The sequence below is a fragment of the Melospiza melodia genome, chromosome 11 (genome assembly GCF_035770615.1).
Source record: "Melospiza melodia melodia isolate bMelMel2 chromosome 11, bMelMel2.pri, whole genome shotgun sequence".
Classification (NCBI taxonomy): domain Eukaryota; kingdom Metazoa; phylum Chordata; class Aves; order Passeriformes; family Passerellidae; genus Melospiza; species Melospiza melodia.
Window position 1 is genome coordinate 7,274,648 of NC_086204.1, and position 27,090 is coordinate 7,301,737.

General features: G+C 44.2%; 1 protein-coding gene across 2 annotated transcripts in view; it reads right to left on the reverse strand.

Moving 5' to 3' along the window:
• PLA2G4A (phospholipase A2 group IVA) overlaps positions 1–27,090 on the reverse strand; it is a 68,088-nt gene that overhangs the window by 23,232 nt on the left and 17,766 nt on the right. For both annotated transcript variants that reach the window (XM_063165436.1, XM_063165437.1), the window contains exons 4-8: positions 22,327–22,408; positions 10,231–10,379; positions 7,705–7,818; positions 5,244–5,281; positions 3,303–3,441 (exon numbers count right to left, since the gene is read on the reverse strand). In XM_063165436.1, the coding sequence (XP_063021506.1) occupies positions 3,303–3,441; positions 5,244–5,281; positions 7,705–7,818; positions 10,231–10,379; positions 22,327–22,408 (522 nt within the window). The remainder of the gene's footprint in view (positions 1–3,302; positions 3,442–5,243; positions 5,282–7,704; positions 7,819–10,230; positions 10,380–22,326; positions 22,409–27,090) is intronic.

The following is a 27,090-nucleotide window of genomic DNA, read 5'->3' on the forward strand; positions in this document are numbered from 1 at the left end:
CAAAATCCTTCAGAGGTTGGAAAAGACCTCCAAGATCATCAAGTCCCACCATCAGCCCAGCACCACCACCATGTTCACCACTAAATCTTGTCCTCAAGGGCCACATCCACACACTTTAACACTTCCAGGGATGATGATTCCACCACTGCCCTGGGAAGCTCCTTCCAATGCTTTACAGCCCTTTACATGAAGAAATTTCCCCTAATACCCAACCTGATCCTCTCCTGGCACAGCTCAAGGCCATTCCCTCTCATCCTGTCCCTGTTCCCTAGGAGCAGAGCCCGACCACCCCCAGCTGTCCCCTCCTGTCAGGTTTGTTAAACCAGCTTTTTAACTCCCATTCAGTTTCTGACATGTTTAAGGGCACAAAACAATAAAACCTGAAATGAAAGACACCCACCCTGCAAGTTGCTCTATGGGATAAATAGGGCAGAGGCAGGGAGGGGGAGAATGAGCTGCACCCAGAGCACCCAAAGCCAAGAATCAAGAAACCACATCCTGATGAAGAACAGAGAAAAAGAGGATACCAAGGGCTGCACACTCCTCTACTGAGCCCCAAACCCTTTGTATAGAGCCACCAGCACATGAGTTCACTCAAACCAAAAGGTTCTTAATCCTATCTTCCAGTAATCAGGCAAGAAAAAGCTAAACCATACTAAATCTTGTTTTGGGAATGAGTAGTGCAGATGTCTTTATCCAAATGCCCTGCAAACACAGTGCACAAAATCTGAATACCTGTGGTGGGAAAAGAATGCCATAGGGCACACAAATGATTATTAAAAAATTGTTCTGCAAATCCAGTCATAGAGAACTATATGCTTTCTCTGGAAGATTATGGTATTTTTAGAAAATTGCTTGAAGCAACAAAAATTAAAAAAATAAATTGAGCAATAACAGAAGTACAAGAAATCTCTACCTCTGTGTTTCCAGAACGTGCCTCAGGATTAAGTTAGGAAATTTGGAACTACTCACTTCCCCATGCAGACATGTATAATGAATTCAGAGGTATTAAAGTCTCTCAGCATCCCTGCAAAGCACAAGTCACTCACAGATGAAGCAACTTGGGTGAATTTTGAGTATGTGACTTATCCAAGATAAAACAAGACCCACAGACAGCTAAAACTACTCAATGTCTCCCAACTTCATGTTAAGACTTCAGACATCACATAAATCCTCCTGCTACCTTCCATCTGTGGCAATAGAAGTAAGACTACAGTTTAATTTGAACAAAAAGGGTTTTTTCATTGCTAGAAAGAGATAAAAACTCTGTAAGCTTAGAAATACACATTTGGCATATGAAAAATGGGAGGATACCTACAGTTACTGTCTGGGCAGATGCAATTTAACTGATATAATTTCACTACTGGAGTCAGTGAGAGATACCAAGGGAAGATGACGACAAAGAATAAGAAATCTTAGCTGTCCTTTGTAGTAATTCACGCACAGATACCACCTGCATGGAACTGAGACCTGAGGCACTGAGGATCACTCCAGTTCTGAGAGATACCAAGGGAAGATGACGACAAAGAATAAGAAATCTTAGCTGTCCTTTGTAGTAATTCACGCACAGATACCACCTGCATGGAACTGAGACCTGAGGCACTGAGGATCACTCCAGTTCCAACTGGAGTTTGGCAGAGTAACCACATCCTTTCTGTGGAAGATCTTATTCTGCTCCAGGTCACACCAATGTCACACTGACAGATTTCTACTCTGATAGGATCTGCATGTGTTAAGATTAAAATAACTGAACTGAAAATTAAGAAACTTTAAAAATGTTCCTTCTCAATACACACATATTTTTTCCCAGTCCAATTAAAATATGTACAATTCTTGTTAAATTCTTTCATGTTCCGCAGAAAGTTTCATTAAGCAAGACAGAGTTCAAAAGTACACTACAATAAAACATTTACCACCTGCTCAAAACTTCAGGGAAATGTAAAAGATATTCTTCAATGCTGGCTGCAAAAGACTGTCACATTCTCCTTATATTAAAAATGCACAAAAGGAATCAAGAGCAATGAAGGGATTAATCCAGATTAATTCATGGATTTTGTTCATTGCTTGACACCTCCATAGGCACAAAGTGTTCCTGTCACAATTCTGGAAGCAGCACATGAGAGGGAATGGACAAGGAAGGAAGAGGACGGGAAAGCTCCAACAAAATAAGTAGATCTGTACCAAGAGGATTCTTAATTAACTCTAAATAATGAAGTGTTTTATGAAACCATTCTGTGAGGCCCTGGCACAGGGTGCTCAGAGAAGCTGTGGCTGCCCCTGGATCCCTGGAAGTGCCCCAGGCCAGGCTGGACAGGGCTTGCAGCACCCTGGGCTAGTGGAAGGTGTCCCTGCCCATGGCAGGGGGTTGCACTGCATGACTCTTACAGTCCCTTCCCACCCAAACCATTCCCTGATTCTGTGAGATGTCCCAAGCCACCATCAGCCCACTGTGATCTGCTGGCTTCCCTTCCTCTTGGCTTGGTCCAAAGCACCAACAAGTCAAGGAAAGCTGCAGTTCCTCATGTTTCAAAGAAATAGAACTTCATAACCCTAATCCAGTCAAACTGGCTCAAGGAAAAAAAGAAAGGAAGAAATAAACTAATTTCCAAGCTGACTCTAAATTTAAACCAGCTCATTTCCTGTCTAGTCTTTCAGAGATGAAGGTCACAGAGCATGAGATGGATACTGGGCATGCAGGGGCATATTCTGTGCTGGGTGAGTGCCCAGAGCCACTGCAGGATTCAGCAGGTATTTCACACATCCTGGGGCACTTTTCAGATGGCAATCTCCCCTCACAGCCAACACCTTAACAAACAGGGAAAAATCAGAGCAGTTTAAGGGGCAAATGAATCACAGAATCCCAGAATGATTTCATTGGAAGGGACCTTAAAGCACATCCATTGCCACCACAGGGACACCTTCCACTAGCCCAGGCTGCTCCAAGCCCTGTCCAACCTGGCCTGGGACTCTTCCAGGGATCCAGGGGCAGCCACAGCTTCTCTGGGCACCCTGTGCCAGCGCCTCCCCACCCTCACAGGGAAGGATTTCTTCCTAATACCTAATCTAAATCTCTCCTTTTATAGTTTTCCCCAGTCATAAACTTTAATTTCTAAATTTAGAGCCAAGAAAAATTACTCTCCAGGCTAAATATTTTATGTTCACAGAAGAAAAGGATTTTTATCAGCTATAATCTTTCTCCATCAAACCCTTCCACCTCGCACGCCTCATTCTTTCCTCTGGCAGGCAAATGAAGGATTCCAAAGGGGATGCTACAGTTCCTGCTGGGAACTCTGCACACTTACATCACGGGAAGAGGTCAGGTTGTGGCTCTTCTCCCCCAGGAACGATTTGATGCTGTGCATGATGTTGTCTCTGCGCTGCTGCCGGAACCTCTTCTCCTCGTCGCACAGCGCCATGCTGAACCGCAGGTCTGTGGAGGAGCTGGTTGGGAAAGGGACAGCCTGTCACAAGGGGCTCAATCCCAAACGGCATCACTAACACCTCCCTGGGAAACCAGCACAAAATCCTCACACACTCACAGAAGATGAAATAAAATTGTATTTTTCATGTGACGCCATCCATCTGCTCTAGAGTGATGGAGGCAAAGAGCAATGTGTCTTTAAGACATGCATTTTATGTAGAACTCATTAAAAGCAAATAATTAAATACAGCAAGCATTATCAGCACTCACATACAATTATAAACCTACAGCACAGGAAAAACTGAGCTCTTTTCTCAGTATTTTTCTCTACATTATGGGATAAAAATTGTACACAAGGCTGCGTAAGGATCTCAGCGCTGTACTTAAGGTACAACTTCAGCTGCCACTTCCCATGGACAGCAAAGAGGAGTGGACAAATCCACCCTGGTCCCACTGAAAAGCATACGGTGGTGAATATTTAGCATATTTAGGCTCAGACAATAATTCACCAGATTGGTGGAATGGATCTGTTTAGGCTCAGAAAATAACTCCCCAGATTGGTGGAATGGATCCATTTAGGTTCAGATAATAATTATCCTATTTTTAAAACAACCTATTATGCAATAAAATAACAGGATTAAGAAAAGGTGTAAAAAGAGTCCCTAGAAGCAATGTTCCATGAAGATATCCATAATCTGCATGGCTATCAGGGAATAGCAGCAGAACTTGATAAGATCCTTTACATTTCAAAGCCTAAGAAGACAGAGCCAAGCATCTTGTGTTTATTTAATGTCAGAGATATGAAATATTTGTACAGTACAAAGCCTGGCATGTTCAGGGTGGTCTCAAGGACCACCCACAAATGCACTTTCCTAGTACAACATGATGAGAAGAAATTATCCCTGGGGGATGTTTGTCATCCGGAGTAATCAGGAAATAACTTGACTATTACAGGGCTCAGTGCTCCTATTTATAGCTACAGACAATAAATGACTCCTTAAATTCCTTACTCTCAGAAAATAATTTTCAGACTTGAAATGTATTGTTCTGCTTATGCCTCAATATGATTTATGGTTTTTCACCAGGATAGGGGAAGAATGAGGGGGAAAGACAGCTAGAGAAGGGGAAAAAAAAATAAGGGACAAATTAAGGTAGGCATCTGCTTAGCTTTTACATGGAGAACTCCTAGCCCTAAATCTTTACCTAAAGCTTCATTGTGCAAAAGCTTCATTGTGCAGTATTTACATTTAAATACACTTGAGGAGCAGCTCTGTAACAGCAGCTGAAAGTTAATGTGAGGGACCAAGTTGCCAGAGAAGGTAAAACAGTGAGGATAGAGCTGCACCTGAGTGAGGTCTGTGGATTGTTTTAGAAACAAAGCCCTTTTTTGCATGAAAGAATGAAGTGCCTTCACATAAACCAGGCTGGGAGATCCATGTGGGATGGCCTCATTCCTGCAAACATTTGGAAGGGTCACACCTCTTAGTCTCAGTGAGGGTGTTTAGTCAATAACAGAATTACAACGTGAAAATAAACCAAAGTTGTAAAATCTCCTCACTTTTACAATACCTGGTATTTCTATGCTACAAAAGGGAATTTTTGCACTCTACTTCACATGTTTTTAAGAAAATCCCAACAGGGTGGGACTCTTGGGGTGTCCTGTGCAGGGCCAGGAGTTGGATGATCCTTATGGGTCCCTTCCAATTCAGGATATTCTGTGATTCCATGAAAATTTTAATGAATAGTTTAAAATAAAAAAAAAAATCCTTTGCTGCTGGTATATTTTCACCTGTTTTTTAAAAAAAAGATATGAGATACTCACCATACTTCCAGAGACAATTCCAAAGTCATTTCTGTGACCTAAACAAGAAATATTTAAATATTGTTATAGCTCTTAGAGAGGGAAAACTCACAAACACACCTGGAACACCAACTACTACTGTCAGAACTTTTCTTTCTTTCTTTCCTCTTCAAAGGAAGGTATTTTTGGCACCTACGAATGAGATTCTTTTCTATGGATTTTTATTTTAAAGCACACAGTGGGATTCCAAAATACACCACTAGAATTGCATACAGTGGAAAATGCTGGTCAATGCTGGCTGTCATTCCTCAGATCCTACTGTCTCGCCTTTCTTGCAGTGCTAATCCCTTTCTGACATGCAGCTCATCTCTGTCCTGAGGGGATCTGATGCTTTTCACCCACTCATGGCTGGCAGAACCAGGGGATCACACCTAAGTGTCACCTGTGTGAGGGAATCACTGCTCTGTGTCCCACAGGAGCCACCAAGTGTCTCTCCACAGTTAAACATGGCTTAATTAGCAGTCAGGAAGGGTGATTGCTTGCAGCTTGCTGGAAAATGCAATAAATGTCACTGCACAATGGCTTCACTTCCCAGCCACACTGAACTGCCTGGCCATGAGCTATGGGTTGGCCTCCTCTGCCTTTCACTGAGCACTGAAAGCATTGCCTGCAGGCAAGAAGTTAAAAAACGATGATTAAAGCACCAATTCCCTGTCAGGCACAATCCAGGAGTACTGGCTGTGGAACTCAGACAGAATGGAGAGGGTATTTTCACCTTCCCTCTGTGCAATGGCCTTGCTGATGCAGCCCAGGAGGAGTGACAGACTCAGTGTGTCCTCTGTGTAAAACCAGATTCTCCTCCTCACTTGGGGCATGTGAGCACCAGGGATGGAGCCACAACAGCCCACACTGAAGGGCTGCCTGACCCTCAGACTGCAGAGAAGGATCTGGGATGCACAGCTGCCTCTGACTCCCAATTCCTGAAATGGGAATTGCAAATGAGGCAGGGCATGAGCAAGGTGGGGGGAGAAAGAAAGAACAGGCAGAGAAACAACAAAGGGAGGACATGAAGAAACAGAGTGAAGACTCACTGAGGAAGCACTTCAAAGGCTGGGAAGCAATTACACTATTCCCCACCTGGCATTACTAATTTAGAAAGCACTCCTGAAACCATGCAGTGATCCAATGCTTATAAAAATGTATGCAGATGAAAGAAACCCTTGGAGGGAAGCATTCCAACAGGGAGATATCATGGCATTTTCTATACCTTACACAGACTGCCACAGACATTTCAGGAATATTATTTCATTTTCAGTTTCAGGAATTCTGTGTATACATTGTCTACATCACGCTCAACCTGACTTCATCTCCCCTTAAGCATTTGCTTATAGATTTCAGAGTGTATTTGCCTTTTATGCCCTGGTTTTTTGCCCTGTGACTCCCTACCAAGCTTTGCTGAACACTGATGAGAAGTTCAAGCAAGGCAAGGCCTTGTATTAGTGGAATGAGCTCTGTGAACTGTGTTTGCAAAATGCATTCATCAGTTCTTTCTCACTGCCCCACCTCATGCCTGGCAGAACCAGGACCTGCTCTCAGCCCATGCTCTGGAAGCCCAAGAGTTACTGAAATGTAGTGAAATAAATATGCAGAAACTTCAAAAATGCTGTTATTTTAAAAAGGAAAAAAAATGAAATGTATTAAAATTCCAACTGCCCTAAGGCTATGCCAAATGAAATGCTAAACTTCAAAAACATATGAAGCTCTCTAGTTTCCAATAAATAGGCCTTTAACCAGTTATTTGCTGTTAACTATGCTTTAAAATTGTATCACATGGAAAACAGCAGAGTGGTGACAAATCAAGATCTCTAATCAAAAAATAAACCATAGCCCAAACCAGAAATGCAGATGGTATTTATAGATATCAATATGTGCCGAACAAGCTTAATTCCATCCAGCTTTAACAACAGTTTCCAGGAGTTACAGTGCAGGCAGACAAGCCCTGTTCAAGAGACTTCATCTGATTTGCAGACATGTTTAAAGGGAATAATCCAATTACTGCATCACCTGCATCACTGCATGTTAAGCAGGTCTGTGTTACAACAAGCCACTTCCAGAAAGTGAAACATGTAATGATAAAAGAATTCCTGCAGCTTTCTGGAAGCCACAGGCAGCAGCAGGAGGGGCAATGCACTGACCAGCAAACTCTGAGTAACCTCACACTGACTGAGGCCATGAAACTAAACTGCACTGAGTGTGCAAGAAACTGCTTTAGGCAGAGGAAGTCCCAAACTGGACATTTAAAGATGATTCTTCCAGCAGGGACACCAAGGCATTCAGTGGCACTGCTTTGCTTAATTCTCCTCTCAGCAGGGCTGTAAGAAGATAGATAATTAAGGCTTAAAAGTGTCTTTAGGCATCCATGGGCAACAGTGAATGCTCAGAAAACTTCTGACCAGGTTAAAGTCATGAATGTCCAACTTACATTATTGAAAGTTAGCTGGACCTCCTTCTTCTCTCCCAGTTTCAGAGAAGAGATGGGAAACGTGGATGTGCCAAGAGTCTCATCCATAACATAGTTGGCATCCATGAGAGTAACCTGGAAGAGATATCCATATATTCAATTCCACTGCAAGAAATCCTTTTTTAATTCCATCAAGCCTATCAAAAAATTATATGGAAGAAGAATGGGCCTGACCCAACCCAGCCAATGCCCAGTGCCAGCTGACATTTCTTTAAAACCAGGATAAGTGGAGGTGGCACTTCAAGGAACTGAACTGCAGGAGTACACCAGGATTACTCACAACAGGATTTTAATCTCAGCACCTTTATGGCAGCAAATCTCACCATTTTTCCAATACCTTCAAATTCTACATACAGTAGAAGCAAAGCACAGTACCTTCATATTTCCAGTCAGTAAAATTTCCCTACGGAGAAACTTGTATAGTTCTAACTATAAAAAACATCCAGCAACTTTTCAGAGAAGATGGAATCCACATACCCCAGCCTTGACTCCACAGACCAAGATTGTTACAGCAGTGATTTGGCAAAATGTGCAGCATTCCAATTTACACAAAGCTGCTCTCAGTATCCAGCCAGACTTTCAAGTCTCTTCTCATACCCTCCATGCTGGAGCAGACCTTTCAAAAATGTGATAATATCCAAAGAAGGATGTGGATATGGCAGAACACCATTCCATGCTTTTGTTCTAATCCATGTGGATCTATGTTTAGAAGTCTTTTTTCCCCAGTGGCTGCTTTCCAAGTCCTCAAGATATATAGAAAGAATTTCAAATTCTCATTTACATGGTTTTTATTAAATGAGATCTCCAGACTAATTTGATTTACAGGTTCTTTTTCCACTTTGTGGCATTATATCTTTTAAAAAATCACATGTTCGTGGCTTGGACTGCATCTTTTGTAGAAAACAAAAGGAATCAAGATACAATCACTTGAATAATTAGTTGCTACATCTGGGATCAGCCTCTTCTCAGCTATAAAGAATTTTCTTCATCCTGTGCCACAAGCAACCCTTTGAAATTATGAATTCTCTTTCTTTTAGGACAGAGCTCATTATTTTAATGGTATTTACATTGCTCTGTTTCCTTGCAGAACTTTATGCCCATTCCTGCAATCTCTGAGTTCTGTCTCTTAAAACGAAAAGCAAAAACTTCTTAGTGGGATTCTGAAGAGCTGCCTACACTTCAGAAGGCAAATTACCCTTGGGATGGAGTTAAAGATGCAAACTGAAACAATCCAAGGAGTCACAAAGATTGTGGAGTCTGAGCTTCAGAATTCACATAGTATTTGGGTGGGGAGGTGACTTTACATATTTCTGACACTGCACTCCATTGTAGAATCCAAAGGCTCTTTCCTACTCTGCCAGGTCCACAATTAACCATTATTGAATGTTATCATCTACTCTTTGAGGGCAATTATCAGGGAATTTTATTGCACTATCTCAGAAGCAGCAACAGCCTTTAGTTATTGTAAAGATGCATTTCTACCTATATGCCCACCTTGCTGTGTTTGTGACTGTAATAATTTTATCCTTTTCAAAACCCTTGAACCAAATTTCATCCTCAACAAATTCAAATATTCCTAGAGAACCTGCCTCAGTGAAAAGGAGCTCAGAGCAGGGCCCAGGCTCTGCTCCAGGAGACCCAGCAGTGGCAGAGAGGAACCAGCAGGAACTGATGCCCAGGAAATCATTGTGAATTCCCTAATATCTTTTGTCTCTAGGATGCACGGGATAGTTCTTCAGATCCAACAAACAATGGGTGTTATGCTCAAACAGCAGAGCCTTCCCCAGGAGCACAATTCCCTTTCAGACCCAAGGTCTGATGGTCACAGGCTCAACGAAAACCTTCACACGCTGCAGCCTCTGTCCCAGTTGGCTAATTTAGACTGAACTCTGTAAGCTCTGTCAGAAGAGAGCAGGTGGCAGGGCCATCCTCTGTGAAAAACAGAGCTCACAAAGGATCAGAGCTAACCTTAAATCCTTGCCATGCCCACTCAGAAAACACTCACAGCCAACATTCAGCTCTTGTGTGCAGCCTGGAGAAGTTTAACACAGGAGACTGAACAGTGGCTTGGCCAACAAGGCTGGAGTGTGCAGAAGAGCCCTGGGTGGGCTCCAGGCAAGGAGGACACAGCAGAACCAGCCTTTTGCTCTCTCTGCTTGGGCAGAGACTTGACTTAAGCCGCACCTATTCCCTATCTGTAAGGGCTGAATCAGGGTAGGAAGCAGTGAGTACTCTGCAGCTGATGTGAGGAACAAGAAGTTACTATCCCTCAGGAGCTGTCCAAGGGTGACTCACAGGCATATCTGGTAATGACTCTTCAGGCTACTCCTTGAATAACTCAATTTATCCACCACTGCTTGCTTAGCACCACAGCTAAACCCAGGTTTAACATTTTAAACAGAGGTGATCTTGAGACATCAAATGCCACACATGTGCAAGGCACTGTTGTTTCAACCTTCACCTGCCCAGCCCAGCCATGGGATTTACCTCCAGGACATTCTCCAGATTGGGGTCCAGAATGAACTCGAAGGTCTCATCCCACACAGGGTTGATGTCGTTGTTGAAGTGTTTGGTTCTCTTCCTGCAGTCAGGGGCAGTGGGGATGAACAGCTCCACGTAGGGATCTGGAGTGTCAACTGTGGAGCACAACACAGGTCAGGCAAGGGAAAACTCCAGCTTGGCCTGGAAAAATTGGTACAATTCTGTGTACCACTCATGGGAAAGGACAGAAAGATATGCAACTCTTTAAGCTACATAAATGCAATGACAAAAATGATACAACAACTGTAGCTATGATATTTTCTGAAAAATCCTTTTGCTAGGATTTTTTCTCCTGAGAAGCTGAGATGCCACAAGAACAAAATGCAAAAACAATGGTTATCTGCTGCTGTGGAATGCAACAGGTGCATCTGTGATTGGTCTCATGTGGTTGTTTCTAGTTAATGGCCAATCACAGTCAGCTGGCTTGGACTCTGTCTGAGACACAAGCCTTTGTAATCATTCTTTCTTTTTTCTATTCTTAGCTAGCCTTCTGATGAAATCCTTTTTTCTATTCTTTTAGTATAGTTTTAATATAATATATATCATAAAATAATAAATCAAGCCTTCTGAAACATGGAGTCAGATCCTCATCTCTTCCCTCTTCCTCAGACCCCTGTGAACACTGTCACAAACAACACCAAAAATCTCCCCAAAATAAACATTAGGGCTTTAGGAGGAGAGGGGCAAAGCCTTGAGCAAACAGAAGGGCCCAGGGACTGAGTCAAGTTTATTGGGAAAATGCTAACATCTGCCAGAGAGAGGTGTTTTTAAAAGCTTTTACTTCTTCCTCTCTTTCTAGCCTTTAATGGCTTTGGCTCGTGCCACAGCAGCAAGTATCCCACAAAATAATGAAAACAAGCAGTTTGCTGTGGGTTTTGGATCCTCTTTCACCTTTGCTGGTTTGGGAGCAATGGAGGAAATCTGTCCCAGCGCTGCAGTGCTGCACACAGCATAAAGAGCACTCAGTTCTGAAACATTGCCACCACCACAGCCCTGGGGAGTCACCACAGGATGAGGACATCTCATTTACACAGCAGAACCCTGACTGGAAACAGAGATATGGGAACTGCAGCTGATAGGAATTACTGGGGGAGAAAAGAAAACATTGGCAAATCCCATTGGATGTGTCTAAAAATAGCCATTCCCGAGAGCACAGAATGCTGCCATAAAAATGAACTTTCTAACAGTGAAAGCAGGGGTTTTCTGTACAACGAGGGGAGGGAGTTTGTGTCAAATGGGGCCAGGGCTCAGAAGCCTTCCAGGAGAGCAGGGGAAGTTATTTCTGTGGTTACGGTGGATCAGGAAAAGTTTCCTCCTCTGCTGTGGTGAAACACCCACATCTTTCCAACACTGAAACACAGAATCACAGAATATCCTGAGCTGGAAGGGACCCACAAGGATCAGCAATCAGTGCAACTCCAGGCCCTGTCCAGACACCCCAACAATCCCACCCTGTGCATCCCTGGCAGCATTGTCCAAACCCTCCTGGAGCTCTGGCAGCCTCGGGGCTGTGCCCATACCCTGGGGAGCCTGGGCAGTGCCCAGATTAAATCTTATCATGAGGAAAAGCAAGTCCAAACATTCCTCCTTGTACACATTTTCAGTCTAAAGCTACTTTTTTCCAATAAAGACAAATTTTAGAAACTGTGGGAGTTCAGTAAGACCTTATCCATGAGATTCCTGAGGACCAGAATCACTTCTCCCTCCTACTGGGAGAAGAAGGAAAAGAAGATAACAAAGAAGTTGGGTAATTTCAAATCAAATCAAGTATCTTTTGGGGAAAAAACCCTGACCAAACAACCAAAAAAAGGCTTTTGGAAACCACTCGGGAGGTTCTGAATGCATCCCCAGGCAAATCCTATTCAGTGTTATCCTAATCCAGCTTGTCAAGGAGTTTTCCACTGTGCTCCATACCTGTGGGGCTCAGCTAATTGCTACATTGAGGTGGTCTCAGTGCTCCTTGAGTAATGAACAAGCAGCTATTTTAAGCTGGGGATCAGTGAGGAAAGACTTTAAATAGCAATTTTTATTAGCTCCTGAGGAATTATGCCTGATCTTGTCTCTTCATTTTGGGCAGGGGAAGTGGGGGATCAAGCCCCAAGTCTTTCCTCATGGGCAGATGTTCCAACTTGCCAACTTTTCCATTCCTTCCAACTACTACACAAAGCTCTGCCACAACGAAAAGAATATCTGAAACTAAAAACCCATGAAGTGGCAAGATCTTGCTAAGTCTTGGTATCCAGCATGATTTTAGCAATAAACACCCAGGCTTGCCCTGCCAAGAGACTGAAGCTGCCTACAGAAACCTGGATTTTAGACAAAATCCTGATGGCTGAGCAGAGCTCTGGGCAAAAGATCAGTGCCTCCCTCTCCATTCAGATCATGCTGTGTGATCAGTCCCAATGCTTACAAAAATCCAATTTTTCTTAAAACAAAATGGTTTTGTTTTACAAACAGCAAATGGTTTCCAATATCCATATTTAAAATCCCAAAGCATGTAGAAACCCCAGACCTCTGACATGCAGATCCATCACTACCTTTCTGTCAGGCAAACCTCAGTAAGTGTTGAAACTGAAACTAAACCCAAGGCATGGATCAACTGAACTTGGAAAAATCAGCCTTGGTAGTTCAGTACTGCCAAGTCACCTCACTCCATCTCCTTATTAGCTTTTTAACCAAAGGCAAAGATTTAATCACCTGCCCTTTCATGTTTGAAAGTTTATTTGGAGCTTTTTCAGCTAAGAAAATGAAAATCTATTCTTTTTTAACTTCCTTCTTTAGATGAAAATATATGGGAAGACTGCTTGCTCTGATTAAGATACTGCTATAAGCAATACTAAATACTTCTTTAAGATATATTATATGAATCAAAATCTAACTCCTTGGATCCTTGGATGGAGATCAAAAACTACTAGCAACCTGGCAAATAACACAGAAGTATTCACCTAATATATTTCAAAACATTGAAGTTATCAAATGTACATTAAACAGCCAGCGTGCACTCTCAGCATTCCTGCCTGGGCTTCTGCTAATTGATTTGCCAGGTAACGTTAAAAAAAAACTAAGCTGAAAATGTAACTAAAAGCAGCTTGATCAGCCTGTTATCACAGAACCTCCAAATGGTTTGGGTTAGGAGGGACCTTAGAGCCCATCCAGTCCCATCCCCTGCCATGGGCAGGGACACCTTCCACTGTCCCAGGTTGCTCCAAGCCCCATCCAACCTGGCCTTGGACACTGCCAGGGATCCAGGGGCAGCCACAGCTTCTCTGGGCACCCTGTGCCACCCTCACAGAGAAGGATTTTTCCCTAGTACGCCATCCATCCCTGCCCTCTGGCAGTGGGAAGACATTCCCTGTGTCCTGTCCCTCCAGCCCTTGTCCCAAGTCCCTCCCAGCTCTCCTGGAGCCCCTTTAGGCACTGGAAGGCTGCCATCTATATTTTGTTTTTAAGAGGAAGAATCATTATGGTGTATGGGTCAAGAGCTGCCATTCAATCACGACAAGAGAATTATTTATGTCTGAGAATGATCTCTGTCTGGACCTGATGACCTAAATGTCTTTTCCAACCTTAAGGAAAGTTCCTCTTTTGGGGAACTGGTCCTGTGTTGCAGCAGCTGCCTCAGCAGCAGCCACGTGGGGGAATTGCACTTGTTCCCAGGACATTTCTGAGGAAAGCAGAGTTTCTGTGCAGCTCAGCCCTGAGGCTGCTCCTTATGCAAGCCTGCTGCTCCATCACCATTTCTCAGAAACAAGGCAGGCTGAACCAACAGTTAAGCACGAGTATCTCAAACCCCACCCGCCCTCTAAAAAACACAATTAAGCCTTTCAGCACTGATGCCAACGAGGGTCCTGCAATTAGCAGCTTGGAGGCAGATGAAGTCTTGGGTAATTAACAAAATATTGGTGATAATCCAGATTTACAGCCCCCTCCCACCCAAAGCTCCAGGGGCTGAAGACACACATCCAAAACCAAGAGCAGAGCCAGCATCCCCTCTGCTGGTTTTAAACTGCTGCCTTGGGAATGGCTGAGAGGTAGAAAGTAAGGATTCACTGACTTTTCCTCATCTGATTTATCTCCTTTGTTTAAGTCATGGCTATAGGATTCTCCCTTTAAATTGCATTGTGAATCACCAAGTGAAACACACAGTGGACAATAATTAGGGTCAAACGTTTTCACAGTGAAAAATGAGTAATGCTTTAAGCAACCTGGCTATTAGGGAAACCTGTAAAATTTTCTGCAATGACTGCAAACCATTTGATCTTGTGTTATTAAGATTGGTGAGATGGCTGTCATCCGGCCTCTATACTAATATGATTAATAGTTCAGATATATGATTTATATTTCAGTCATTCCAATTTTAATAACTTCAACAGCATAATTACCATAAAGAAACTACAGAAAGCCTGTTCAAATATAACACTGAGATAGACCCATCTCTATCTCAAAATAAAAAGTGGTAATAACCCTTAATTTACCCACCATTAAACGCAATCCCATTGATAAAAACTTACTAGGTCCCAAAGGCCCATCTTTGTGTATTTCCCACCATTTTTTTGGCTTGCTGCCCCACACTACAACTTGTTCAGCACATGCAGCTGAGCAGCCTGGCTGAGGTCAAGCCAATAATGGGAATTGCTGGACGACCTCTCTCTCCTCAAAGGGGAAGGAAGCTAAGCAACTACAGAATTTCTACTCAAATTGTGAATTTTGTGGGGCCTCACAGTGGCACAGAAATATGAGTTGGTGTCTCTGCCACAGTCAGGAGAAAAAGTAATGAATTTTAAAATCGTGGGTTTTCCCAGATTCATGTGATTTTTCAGTTTTTAAAAAGGGAATTCTTAAGAACTAATCAATAACTGTTCCTCCAACCATGGAACAGATACTTGAAATGCTTCAGACAAATCCATAGCCTGGCAATAATGCAAATACCAGGAGACTTGCCAGAAGGCCACAGCAACCTAAAAACCCCAGGAGTACTCCCTACTTCTCATGTTTAAGGCACCAGAGGGAATGCCAGGGCTGGTGGCTTTGGGGATTTTGCAAAGGGCTGATGCAGTGCCAGATTCCGTGAGCGGAAGGTGACTCCAAGGGAAGCAAGGCACCTCTGAAGCAGCACTTATGCTATGAGAAATCCTGGGATTAGGTAACACCTTCATTAAACATTATTTGTGCATTTTATGACAGTGCTTTTCATCTCTGGCACTACTTCAGTGGAGGGAAGAACCAGCTCCCAGCACAGGCTCTGCACTATCACCCAGTTCACTGGGGCAGGACACCACTGCTTCCACTGATCCAGCCTTGAAAGGGCAAAAAATCCCAAACAAGTCAGCTTTTGGTCAAGCCCCATTTGTAGAAGGGACAAGAGGAAAAGAAACACTGCCTTCTCTAGGTTATCTGCACAGGCCCCAAAATTATATAGTTCAGATTCTTCAGCTCATGCTTTTAAAATAACATTTTCAAAATGAATTAAAAGTCTCCTTCAGGCAGCAACCTGCAGAAGTCCTTACCCAAAGAGCTGTGAAGACCCATGTGGATTGAAGGAAAACCAGTGAATTTTCTGCAAGAGAAACTCAGAGACAGCTGATGACCCCAAAGGCACATCCAGCTCAGGGAGTCTCACTGAAGGCAGCCAAGGAGAGGACAGGATCAGTGGGAAGTGTCACACTCTTACTCTGTTTGGATTCCTTCTTTACATCTCACTATGACTGATGTCCTTCCCAATTCTCCCATGGATCAAGCATTAGTCCAACCCTAACATATATTCAAAGCACTCCTGGGACAGGGGATGAGAGGGAAAAGAATTGAAAGCAAGAAAAAGTCAAATTATCACAGGGGACAAATGGGAGCTTCCTGCTAAATGGAAAGGCCCAAACTGGAAGGACAGTGACATCCACAGGTCCTGGAGGGGAGCCCCACCAGGAAGCTCTGCCTGGAGCAGGACAGCACATGGGACAGTGTCACAACTGAGATGGCCATGATATCCAGAGCACCACCTTACCCCTTCAGAAGGCTGCAAGCATCCACCCTTCCTGTTCTTCAACTCAACCTTTTATCCCCCTCCTGTTGATGCCCTGCCCCTGTGTGCCCTCTGTTCCCTTTGGTGGCTGCTCAGTGCCCCTGGGCACTCCATGGCTCATTGCTGTCAGTGCTGCTCACCTGCTGCCACAGCTGCACCCACTGGGGATGGGGCTGGGCCAGCCCCACTCACAATCACCACACACTGTGTGCCTACAGGACAGGAGCAGCTCCCAGCCAAGCTCTGGGGCTGGTCACAGCCTGGAGCAGGGACAGAGGGCTCTCCAGCCACACAAGATGGATCCCAGGCCTGAGCCAGCACTGCTCCATGTCACCATCACAGCAAAACAGAGTCACAGGAGAGCTTCGTAAGGATGGGAAATGAGTTTTCACCAATGTCTCACAGAAACAGGTCCTCCCTCAGTAACCCCATGGCAAGCACTCTCAGACAGAATGTCTCATCAAAATCGTATTTTTGCAGCTGGGAAGAGCAATATTATCTGGATCAATTTCACTGTGGAACACAAGAGCCCATTTCTAACACAACTTCCACCTCCCAGCACTGGATATCCACACAAAAGGGAAAGGATACTGGGTGTGCCAAGGAAACTGAAATCTAGCATTTGGTTGCCTCAGTGTTAGGCTGAGATCTGCAGCAGACATCTTGAGCAGTTGTTAGCAGCACTGTTCATTTAAGATTTTTTTGTTTTATCCGTCTTTTATGGATCCATATTTCAGCCACATGAACACTTGCATTTGCAGCTTGTAGGATGTGGAGGATTGGCCAACTCTGACCTACTTTTCCCACGCTGTTAGGCTGGAAAAGGGGAGCAGTTTAGCTTGTTTTCCCCTTGCAAAAACCAGGACCTGCTCCAGGGCCTTGCAGGAAGAGCCTTATCTGATGGCACTGCACCAGGTAAATGCACTGTAGCACTGTGCTGCTGTAGCACAAACCATAACACAAGCAGACAGATCTCCAGTTCCTTCCTTTCAGCTAGGCCAGGTTTAAAACCCTGCTCACACCTGTCTGGACTGCCATGACTTCATGACTTGGGTTAAACAAGCCAGCTCCAACCCCAGGAGCTCTGGCTCACAGGGAACAGCCCCAGGCGACAGGGGTGTGAGGGACAAACAGGGCATGCTGGACATCCCTTCCTCATTCCCAGATCCCAGGGCCAGACAGGTAAAGGTGTGCTCCCATCCCAGTTTCCTTTGGAGATGTGGGAAGCCATGAGGAAGGGCATCTCCTGAACTTGGGGAGATGTCCACAGCTGGCTGCAGTGACATGGGCTGACCATGCCAAAAGCCACCCAGGAGCTGCTTCCCAGCTCTATTTGGCCAAGTTTTGCAATGAGAGCTGAGGTCTGGTGACTGCACTGCTCCCAGCTCTTGTTCATCTGAGCAGCTAAACTGAAGTGGAGATGAATCCTTGATTCCAACGGGGTGGGCAGCAACTGGGAGAGAAGCTGAGTGCCAGTTCTGCAAGCTAGCATACTTTAAACATTTTTAAAAAGGGAATTTTTTCCTAAAAATACCCAGAATGTGGAAACCCAGGGCACTGCTCTGGGGTGCCCTGACCCCCAGGGGAGCACTGACTTTGACCCTCATTCATGGAGAAAGTTTCCCAGACTACAAGATAAACTTGAATCCACAAAAGCGTGAAATAGATTATAGAGAGTAGTGTAGGTGTGTCACTTGGTGAGAAATTTAGGTTTTGGAGTTTTTAGTATGTTGTGGATGGAAGCAAGATAGAAGGGTGTCATCCTGGGTTTCTTCTTCATGCTTCTTCTTCCTTCTTCTCCATGGGTTTGGGTGGCATTTTGTAATTGGGCAGAAAAGTCCCATTGCAGCTCTTTGGGATCAGTTATTGGGTTAAAAGGGAAAATAATCTGGGTGTCAGTTCTTAGTTGGATAGTTTAGTCTTAAAAGACCTTATAACAAGAGATTGTTGGCCATTTTGTGCCTTCTAATGAAATGCTGCCCAACTCACAGTAGTGAGACTGTTTTACCGATTAAAATTAATAAATATTTGATTCCAAACATGAACTACTCTCTCAAGTGCCTTCAATCCAGACCCAGAGAAACCAATGACTGGTACCCCCACGCTGGAATGACACTGTTCATTACCACAGCATCAAAAGAAGATGAAGCAAGGAAAAGCTGCAAATCCCAAACAGGATTAAGCAAGATGAGTGATCGCTAAGAGCAGAGTCACACAACTGGTTCCCTCTGTAGATATCACTGTTTGTTGTGAAAGCCAGTACACTTAAATACACACTTAAAGATAGAAGACAAATTTTACAATGCTTCCTCTGACCCAGTTTTCCACCAAGATCCTTGAAAGTCCAGAAGGGGAGAGAGATGTTATGGAAAGGAGACCCAGTTTGCAAGCATTTCCCTTCCACAATGCTGCAGTTTTGGACTCTGGGATTTTTCCTACAAGTTCTTGTACTGTCATGTCAGTAAGGAAGGGCTCTACAGTTTGGGTGGCATCTGAGTAGACTCAAAACTACACATCTACTGTATAAGAACTCACTGGGCCAGAGGCAAAGTTTTTCAGGAGGTCCAGTCAGACAAGTGATTTTACAAGGTCTGCAATCAGCAGCAAGCTACGCAATTAAGATAATTAAATCTTCACCAAAGCCATGCAGATTTCCTGATTTTTCACCTTGTAATAGCTTTATGTAGCAGGTTTGGGGCAGCAGGGGCATAGAATCCTAGAATGGCTTGGGTTGAAAGGGGCTGTAAAGCTCTCCCTGCCATGGGCAGGGACACCTTTCCCTAGCCTAGGTTGCTCCAAGCCCCATCCAACCCAGCCTTGGGCACTTCCAGGGATCCAGGGGCAGCCACAGCTTCTCTGGGCACCCTGTGCCAGGGCCTGCCCACCTCAGAGGGAAGGATTCCTTCCTAATGTATTTTTTTTGTCTTCTTTTTCAATGACCCGTGTTTCTGAATTCAGTAGAGTGCATTGGCTGACCCCAATCCCAATGACAGCTGGTAGAGGGATGCAGCAGGACAGAAGGAAAGGTGTACAGGAGGTGGGTTTTCCTTTATTCCTGACTGTCCTAGGCTGCTACAATTAACTGGCAATAAATTACAGTCATTTTCCCCAAGGGAGCCTGTTTGCCTGTGTGGTGAGAGGTGAGAGCTGTCCCTGTCCTCACATGACCCTCTTGTCATGTTCTCTCCCTGTGCTGTTGACAGAGGGAGTGACAGCAGCCAGCCAAGGTCACCCAGCACCCACCTGCTGCACTTACTCAGCTCATAAACCTCAGGAGCTGAGCACACCTCCCAGAGCAGCAGCCTCCAAACCAGGATTTAAACCTTTGTACAGCTACAGCTGCACCACCTGGATGCTGACAGGAGGTATCCAGGGTGTGGGAGTCACATTTATCACTCCCACTCCCAGGGACACTAAAACTGAGACAAGTGACACCAATAAAGGAAGGGCTTCTATAGAGACAACAGTAATGGGCAGACACCTGAAATAAGAAGGGACTTGAATGAACTGATGGGAAATAAAGGGTCTACCCTCAAACCTCTTTTGCCCCCTTCCCATCACCCTGGGTGGGGAGTTTTTACAGGAAATCTCATTTATCACTCCCACACATGGATTCAAGGAATGACAAAATGGCCTGAGGATGACACAACCATTTACACTGCCCATTCATGAAGAGCTCAAGAAACCCTGGAAAACTTTCTAGAAATACTGGTTATCTGCCCAGCCTGGGCTTGAGGAGACAGAGGTGTGGATGGCGATGCCAGAGGAGTCAGTGCCTCCATGCCACCCATTGTGGGGGACACCACACACACCAGACCTGCCAGCTAAAACTCCTTGAGCACAGGTAGAGTTCAGGGCCTACAGATGGAAAATGTCGCACAAAGCACTTCAGCATATTTCATAAACTTAGATTTGCTCAGATCTCTCAGCTGTTCCAGAAAGTCTTGGAAATGCTGATACGGAAAAAAGAACAGCAAAACAAACAAAATCTCTCATGGTGCCCCAGGCCTTCATCACACCACAATGTAAAATTGTTCCCAGAGCACTTCTGGTTCATAACCTGGAGCAAAAACAACAGAAAAAATTAAGGAGAACTCATCAGAAGGGTCAACAGCTTGGGAGTGTCCATGAGAAAAATGAAATTCAGGCACCCACCCCAAACAGGGCTTACACATGGTCTGTCACAGCCATATTCCTGTCCTTGAGACAAAAAACCTGATGGAAAAGTTCAGCAATTCCTTCAACAAGTTTAATTTTTGGCAAATCAGATAAAACATATATATATATATATATATATATATATATATATATATATATATATATATATATATATATATATGTTGGCACAATCAACTGTAAAGCCCTTCAACACTCTCAGCTTCAAGCACCTCCCCACAGTAATTAACACAATCATTCATTTCATCAAGTAGCTGCCAGGCTCCAACAACAGGGAATAAAAATACTTTTAATTTTCCCAAAATAAAAAAAAAAGGCAACAATCTGTTTTTTCTCATTTTGGGGGATCTGCCAGGACCCCAAGTACCAGCCCTGGGTCCTTGAAGCTCGCCCAGAGATGCCTCAGCCTGGGGGTGCCTCAGGCTACTGAGCTCTGGCAGTTGTCTCAGACAAGAAGTCAAGCAGGTTTCAGTGGCCCTACAGCATCACTCTGGCACATTTTATCAAAATAAAATGTTCTCCCTGAGCAGCTTCTTGATTTTGATGACTTGCTAAGATAAGAGGACTTTTTTGTTTTCTAGAAAAAAAATACAATTATATTGAAGAATAATATTCAAAGTTTATACTATAGGACCATATTTGATCTAGTGCACAAAGTTGCCATGGCTTTTTTTCCCTGCCCATATTGCCCACACTGCCTCATGACAGACACCTGCATCCAAGACCTGTGTAAAGCCTTTGTTTGTGTTTTACACACACAAACTCATGGGCTCTTTGTTCCACTCTTCCAGCTCCTCTCCTGAGGTCTTCTTATCTAAAGACCACCACATGTATGAAATTATATATATCTGTATCCACACACCACTGCATCTTCCCTGTGTGCTCCTTCCCCTCACCCCACAGGGGATGACAGGCTCACAATTCCCTCTTTTCCCCTTTTCCAGGACTCCCCTCTCTTCCCTTGTACTTGTGGCTGTTGAACATCCCCCTCTCAAGTAACCCTCCTGCAATTTTAGCATCAACAGCAGATTTCAGTGATGAAAACCCCCTGAAGCAAAGTGCAGGATGGGTGGGTCAGAGCAGCTGATGTACTTTGACCCAAAAGTAGTTTCCAGGAGTTGGGAAACACTTGTATGTCCAATCAGCTGGATGGGAGAGCAGGAGACAAAGGTCATACTCATCCTCCCTGCCCCAGCCTGCAAGCACTGGGAAAAGGGAGAGGTGGCCTGGCAGCAAAGCAGATCTAAGGAAGGAGAAATATTATTTTTGAAAAGTCAGCCAATATTCTCTTCCCTCCTTAAGAGCAGAGTTGTTCTTCCTAGTGGTTTCCTGTTCAGCTGTGAAGTCCAGAGGCTCAGCAGCCTCCCAGAAAGAGGAAGAGGTACTGTTGCCATCCATCTCCCCACCACAGGATCTGCTGGACCGTTTGGGTGGGTTTTCTTTTAATGGACTTACATTTTTTTCTGCTTTCTGCACTGACTCAGCAGAGCTGAGGCTCTTTTTATCCCCCACCAAACCACAGCCCTATGAGGTGGCAGCAATTTCCAGTTTCACTGCACTCACACAGCACTTCTGACCCAGCCAAAAAGCTAATTGTAGGTGTTGCTGGCTTGTAGGCAAATCGTTTACAACTCACTCAGCCCTCCTGGATCAATGAAAGGAGGAGCGGCACATCTGCTCTCTGAGTGAGAGTGAGCACTGACACGGAGACACTGCTTTAGACAGACAGACAGACAGACAGAACTCCACCACCAGCCCACTGACAACCACTTAATGCACAATGAGTCACCAGCTCTCCCTCCCTGCCCAGGCTCACAGGAGAAAAGCAAAATAGAAAGAGAGATACTCACGCATGTCACCAATGGCTCCTTTGGTGACATTTGTGGCTTTCCTTACTGTCACAGTGAATATGTGTGAGTACTGGTGCTCCACCTGAAAGTCAGAGAGTGAGAGGTGATTAAGATCCAGAACCAAGAAACACCCCATCTCTCAAAAGAAGCTTTCATTTTGTCCAAAAACAGAGAGAGAGAAATCACCCAGTCAAAACAAAAGGGAAACTCATACTGGATAGAGCATCCTAAAGCTGAACTGCACCCTGGAGCTTTACCAAGAGGTACCTGCACTGGGGCTGCTGGATTTTCCTGCAGCCACACCTACTAATCTCAACCAACAACACTCCCTCTCACCACAGAACCTGCTCCGAGGCATTTAGTCAGGCAGCAACCACTGAGAACGGCAAGGGAAAAATAAAAATGGGCTTTTTTACAGCTTGTCTTGGTAATTGCCTTCCCCTGCTAAAAAGAATGAGAGGAATTACTTCAAAGTCTGTGTTCTGGAGCAGATAAACGCACAGTGCACACACAAGGGGTAAGAGTTAATGCTATACTTTCTAGTACACATCAATATTCAGTGTGAAAGCAGCCTCGAGACAATGTAAGGAAGATGCAAAGCAAGCTGTTAAAACAGCCACCAGCACCTTTCCTCCACTTTCTGGAGGTTCTTGTTTCCTGCAAAGCTCAAACACACAGCAGGAGCTGTCTGCCTAGGAGCAGGTGTGTCCTCAGCAAACCAGGGAAGTAGGAAAAGACATGAAATTAAGAAACAAAAAGCAAAAGCCTTAATAAAAGAGGTCACTAACTTGGCTGTAGTGTTGCTTTATCTACATGGCCCTGAGTTTGAGCAGCCTGCTGGATACCACTGAGAATCACCAGTGCAGACTGCAGGGCAGCCAATACTGCCTTCACAGGGACACAGAGATTGGAAGGAAAAGTGAGGTATTAAAGCCAGGATCAGGTCTCACACCACTGTGTATTTTCTATCTTTTCCTAACGACCCACTGACCTTGTGAAGTACATTTAAATAAACTCACTCACTGGGACCAAAACAACCAGGGAAAAGGCCACCATCAGGAAATTCACTGAAATTAATTTAAAATCATAGACAATACCCTTGCTATGGGGCATGCTTAGTCACACTCTGCCTGGTGTTTTCCTGGTATTTTTTCATCTAGATAACTCCTTTTTTTTTTTTCCCAGAACTGGTTGTTTCAGCCAAATCTCCTTATTTTGTGTCTACAGCTCACACCCAGAGACCTGAGCCAAACTGGATCCCTCTCATAAGAATAAAGAAAAAAGTTAACATCTCCTAGGTTACATAGAATTTTCTGGAAAAAAAATTTAAAAAAGGAAATAAGGAAGGCAAAAATGAATCTTCTAAAGACAGCAAAGTGACTTGTGAGTGCTTAAGTGATATTTGAGTCAGGAGTCAATAAAAAGCACCTGCAGTGACAGCAACACAACTCCTGCAGCAGCCTGAGGTGTGCCAAGGCACGGCCACATCCCTGTGGCAAAGGCTCCAGGAGAAAACACCCACAGCCATGCAGGGTGGGTAGAAAACACCCACACTCTCATAGAGGTGGCCACAGATGACTCCACTGCAGCCATGCCTGACCCAGACACTGAGTTTATCAGCTTTATCCGGCTGGAATCACCCCCACGCCGTGCCAGCTGCTCCAGGATCCGGCCAGGACAGTCTGCCTGGCTCTGGAATTTTCCCCTGGCAGCCACAGGGGTTATCTGGATCCAAGACCAAATGAGCAGGCAAGGAAGAAACTGTGGCAATGCCGGCTGTGGTGCACTGAAACTGTCATGGCACTGCAAGTGGTTCAGCACCACAGGAAAAAGGGAATTCAGAGTCTTCCCAACAGTCCCAGTGGGATGCTGGACCTCAAAAGCATCAGACCCAGCAGAGAGGGCTCAGCTCTGGGAACCCAGAGTTCCTAAGGAGCAACATGTATTTCACAGCCTTGCATGGGCTGACATGAAGACATCCCAATGACTGAGTGACATCCATCCCCTTCTGCACTGCAGCTTCCAAGATGAATGAGGGGGAAGGAGGATGAGACTTCTCCCTGAACAAATTTCTGCCTCTGCCAGAGGGGAAAAAGAAGTCCAGAGTTTTCCTCCACACAAGGATAAATGGGGATTTTGGTGGGGTATCTGGGAAGGGCTAGGAACACAGCTGTGTGAAGTCACCCCAGCTCTGACATTTACCCTGCCCCAAAAACTTTTACAAGCTGTGACTCCCCAGAATCCATGGGCTCTCACTGCCCCCTATTTCCAGCTTGCTGTCTGAAATTGTCCAAAGCTGCTTTATTATCTCCCATTATATTATCTCCCAAGTATGCCAGATTGATAGAGTTGGTTTCACAACTGGCCTCAGTTTCTTCATACAGACTGAAGCATTTCCTTTGTCATATCCAACCTTGTAATTAAAAGAAACAGCCCAAAGTACAAACACACCACCCTCCTCCTTTTTCTCAGCTGTCAAGAGAGAGCTTGTCCTCCATGGAGACCACAAATCAGAGATCACTGAGCATTTAACAGTGAAGAGGAGTTATAATTAAGTGACAAGGATGGGACATGGGTGTGCTGGGCTTAGTTCTCAGCTGATAGATGAAGTTCATGTGCCATTCTGATGTCCCACAGCTCTGGCTGGAAAAGGGGGGTACTACACAATGTTCCCTGACAACAAGTACTCTGTAAAGTAATTTGCTTGCATCTCCCATATGGCTAAACTCATATGCCTAAGTTCTTGTGCTTACCATCAAAGCAAGGCCAAGACACCACTTCCCAGTTTGCTCTCTTCCCAGCAGCACAGATATCACCCCTATTTCTATTACAAGTTTATAACTGTTTTACTAATGCCTTGACAAAAATTGCTTTTTATTAACTTAAGCAGCAATGTCCATCATTCCAGCTGTTGCACTGCCAAGGAAATTAAGTCTGGTTTAAGACTGGGATCTTCTGAAAGGCATGTGAAAACACAGAGGCCTGGCAAAACAGAAAAGCAGTATCTTCTTTCCCTTTGCCTCACCCAAAACAACACACTGAGGATTACAGTTTTACACAGTTATTAATATTTGGCCATGATCATACACTTGGAAGAAATTTGCCACTACTGAAATAAAAAATCTCCCTCTTGGTAAAAAAAAAATAAATACACAGATACACACAGGAAGCTTGAAAGTCTACATTCTTCTTACACTAAAATAAATGTTTTTCATGCAAATTAAATGCAAGTGGAAATTAGAGCAATTTTCCACTTAGGATGCAGTTTCTAAGGAGATCAAAGGCATAAATGTCCATATTTCAGAAGCATCTTTTATTAGTTTTTCAGAAGGAGCTCTGATGAAGGCCCCTGAAAACACAATGAGAAATGTATTGACTCTGAATGCCCTTACAAATCCAGTCCTTGCTAGTTCAGATGACTAAGCTGTGTTTTCTCAAGTGACTTACGTTCACCTTAAGTCTTGATAAAAATCTGTACAAATACATCAAGTACTTCTGAAAAACAGATTATGGTAAATAAATCACTTAAACGTTGCAACACTGAGAAGAGCAACATCCACATTCCTTTAAAAATCTAAGACAGGTTACAAATTACAAAAGCTCACCATTAACTCCAGTGCAAGCTGTCCCTGCCCATGGCAGTGAGGTGGGGTGGGCTTTAAGGTCCTGTCCAACTCAATCCATTCTGGGATTCTACAGATTTAAAAAATTCAAATACACTGTCCAAAGTGACACGCTTCGCACGTGTTTCACTTCACTTCCTCTTTCTCCATAAATGTAGAGAGGAAAAGAGAAAAATCAAAAAGTTTTCACCATGCTCTGTCTGAATATGGGTTTTCTGACTTATGGAAACTCAGGTGGACAGTGTTCACTATTCAATCTACATTTTCCATGACTGCACAGCCACAGTTCAGCATCTCCTGTTTTCACACCTCAGCTCTCCTTTGTTCCTCTCTCACCTTTGAGCGCTTTCTTTGCCCTCAGTAAAATTTCCCTGATTATCTGCTCTGCTGCTCTCATTTAGCTGTCCTTGCACACCAACACACCCCTTCCCACCAGGGGCAGGGACAGAGCCCCAGGATCTCCAGGCACACGGGCGGGTTTTGCCTGCCGCCCTTCCGGCCGTGCCCGGCCAGCCAGGGATCTGCATGGGCTCAAAATCGCATTTGTCATATTCCAGAATGCTGAGTCACAGAGCACAGCTCCACCAGGACACAGGCATTCTGTGAGCCAGGCAGGCAGGCAGACTGCACAGGTATTAAATGGGTTTACTTCCTTCATGTTAAGGACACTTGAGCTAACAATGGAGCTGGACAAATGAAAATATTTGCTTGTTTACTTAAGTAATTGATTTTCATGGAGCCCATGCTCTTCTTTCACAGGGTATTATAGTTAAGACAAACTTCAGTGCCCACACACAAATTTTATCTTGAAGTGCTTCTTTCCATTGTTATAATATTTATCCCCCATATCAAAGTAAATGAAGAGGTATTACACAGTTTAATTCTTTGCATTTTTGGAATAGTCAGTTCTGTCTGCACCTGCAGCAGCTTTCTGAACATCCTAATTTATACGTCAGAGTCTTTCATAAAATGAGAAAAAAAAAGCTCGGAAAACACACAACAGCCAGCACAAGGACTTCTGGAAAATGCAGAATCCTTCTGAGTAATTTAATGCCAAATATCATTTAAATCCAGTATTTTTGCATTAATGTGAGCCTGCTGCCCATGACTGATCAAAATTGCAATAAAAACTTTCCACAGG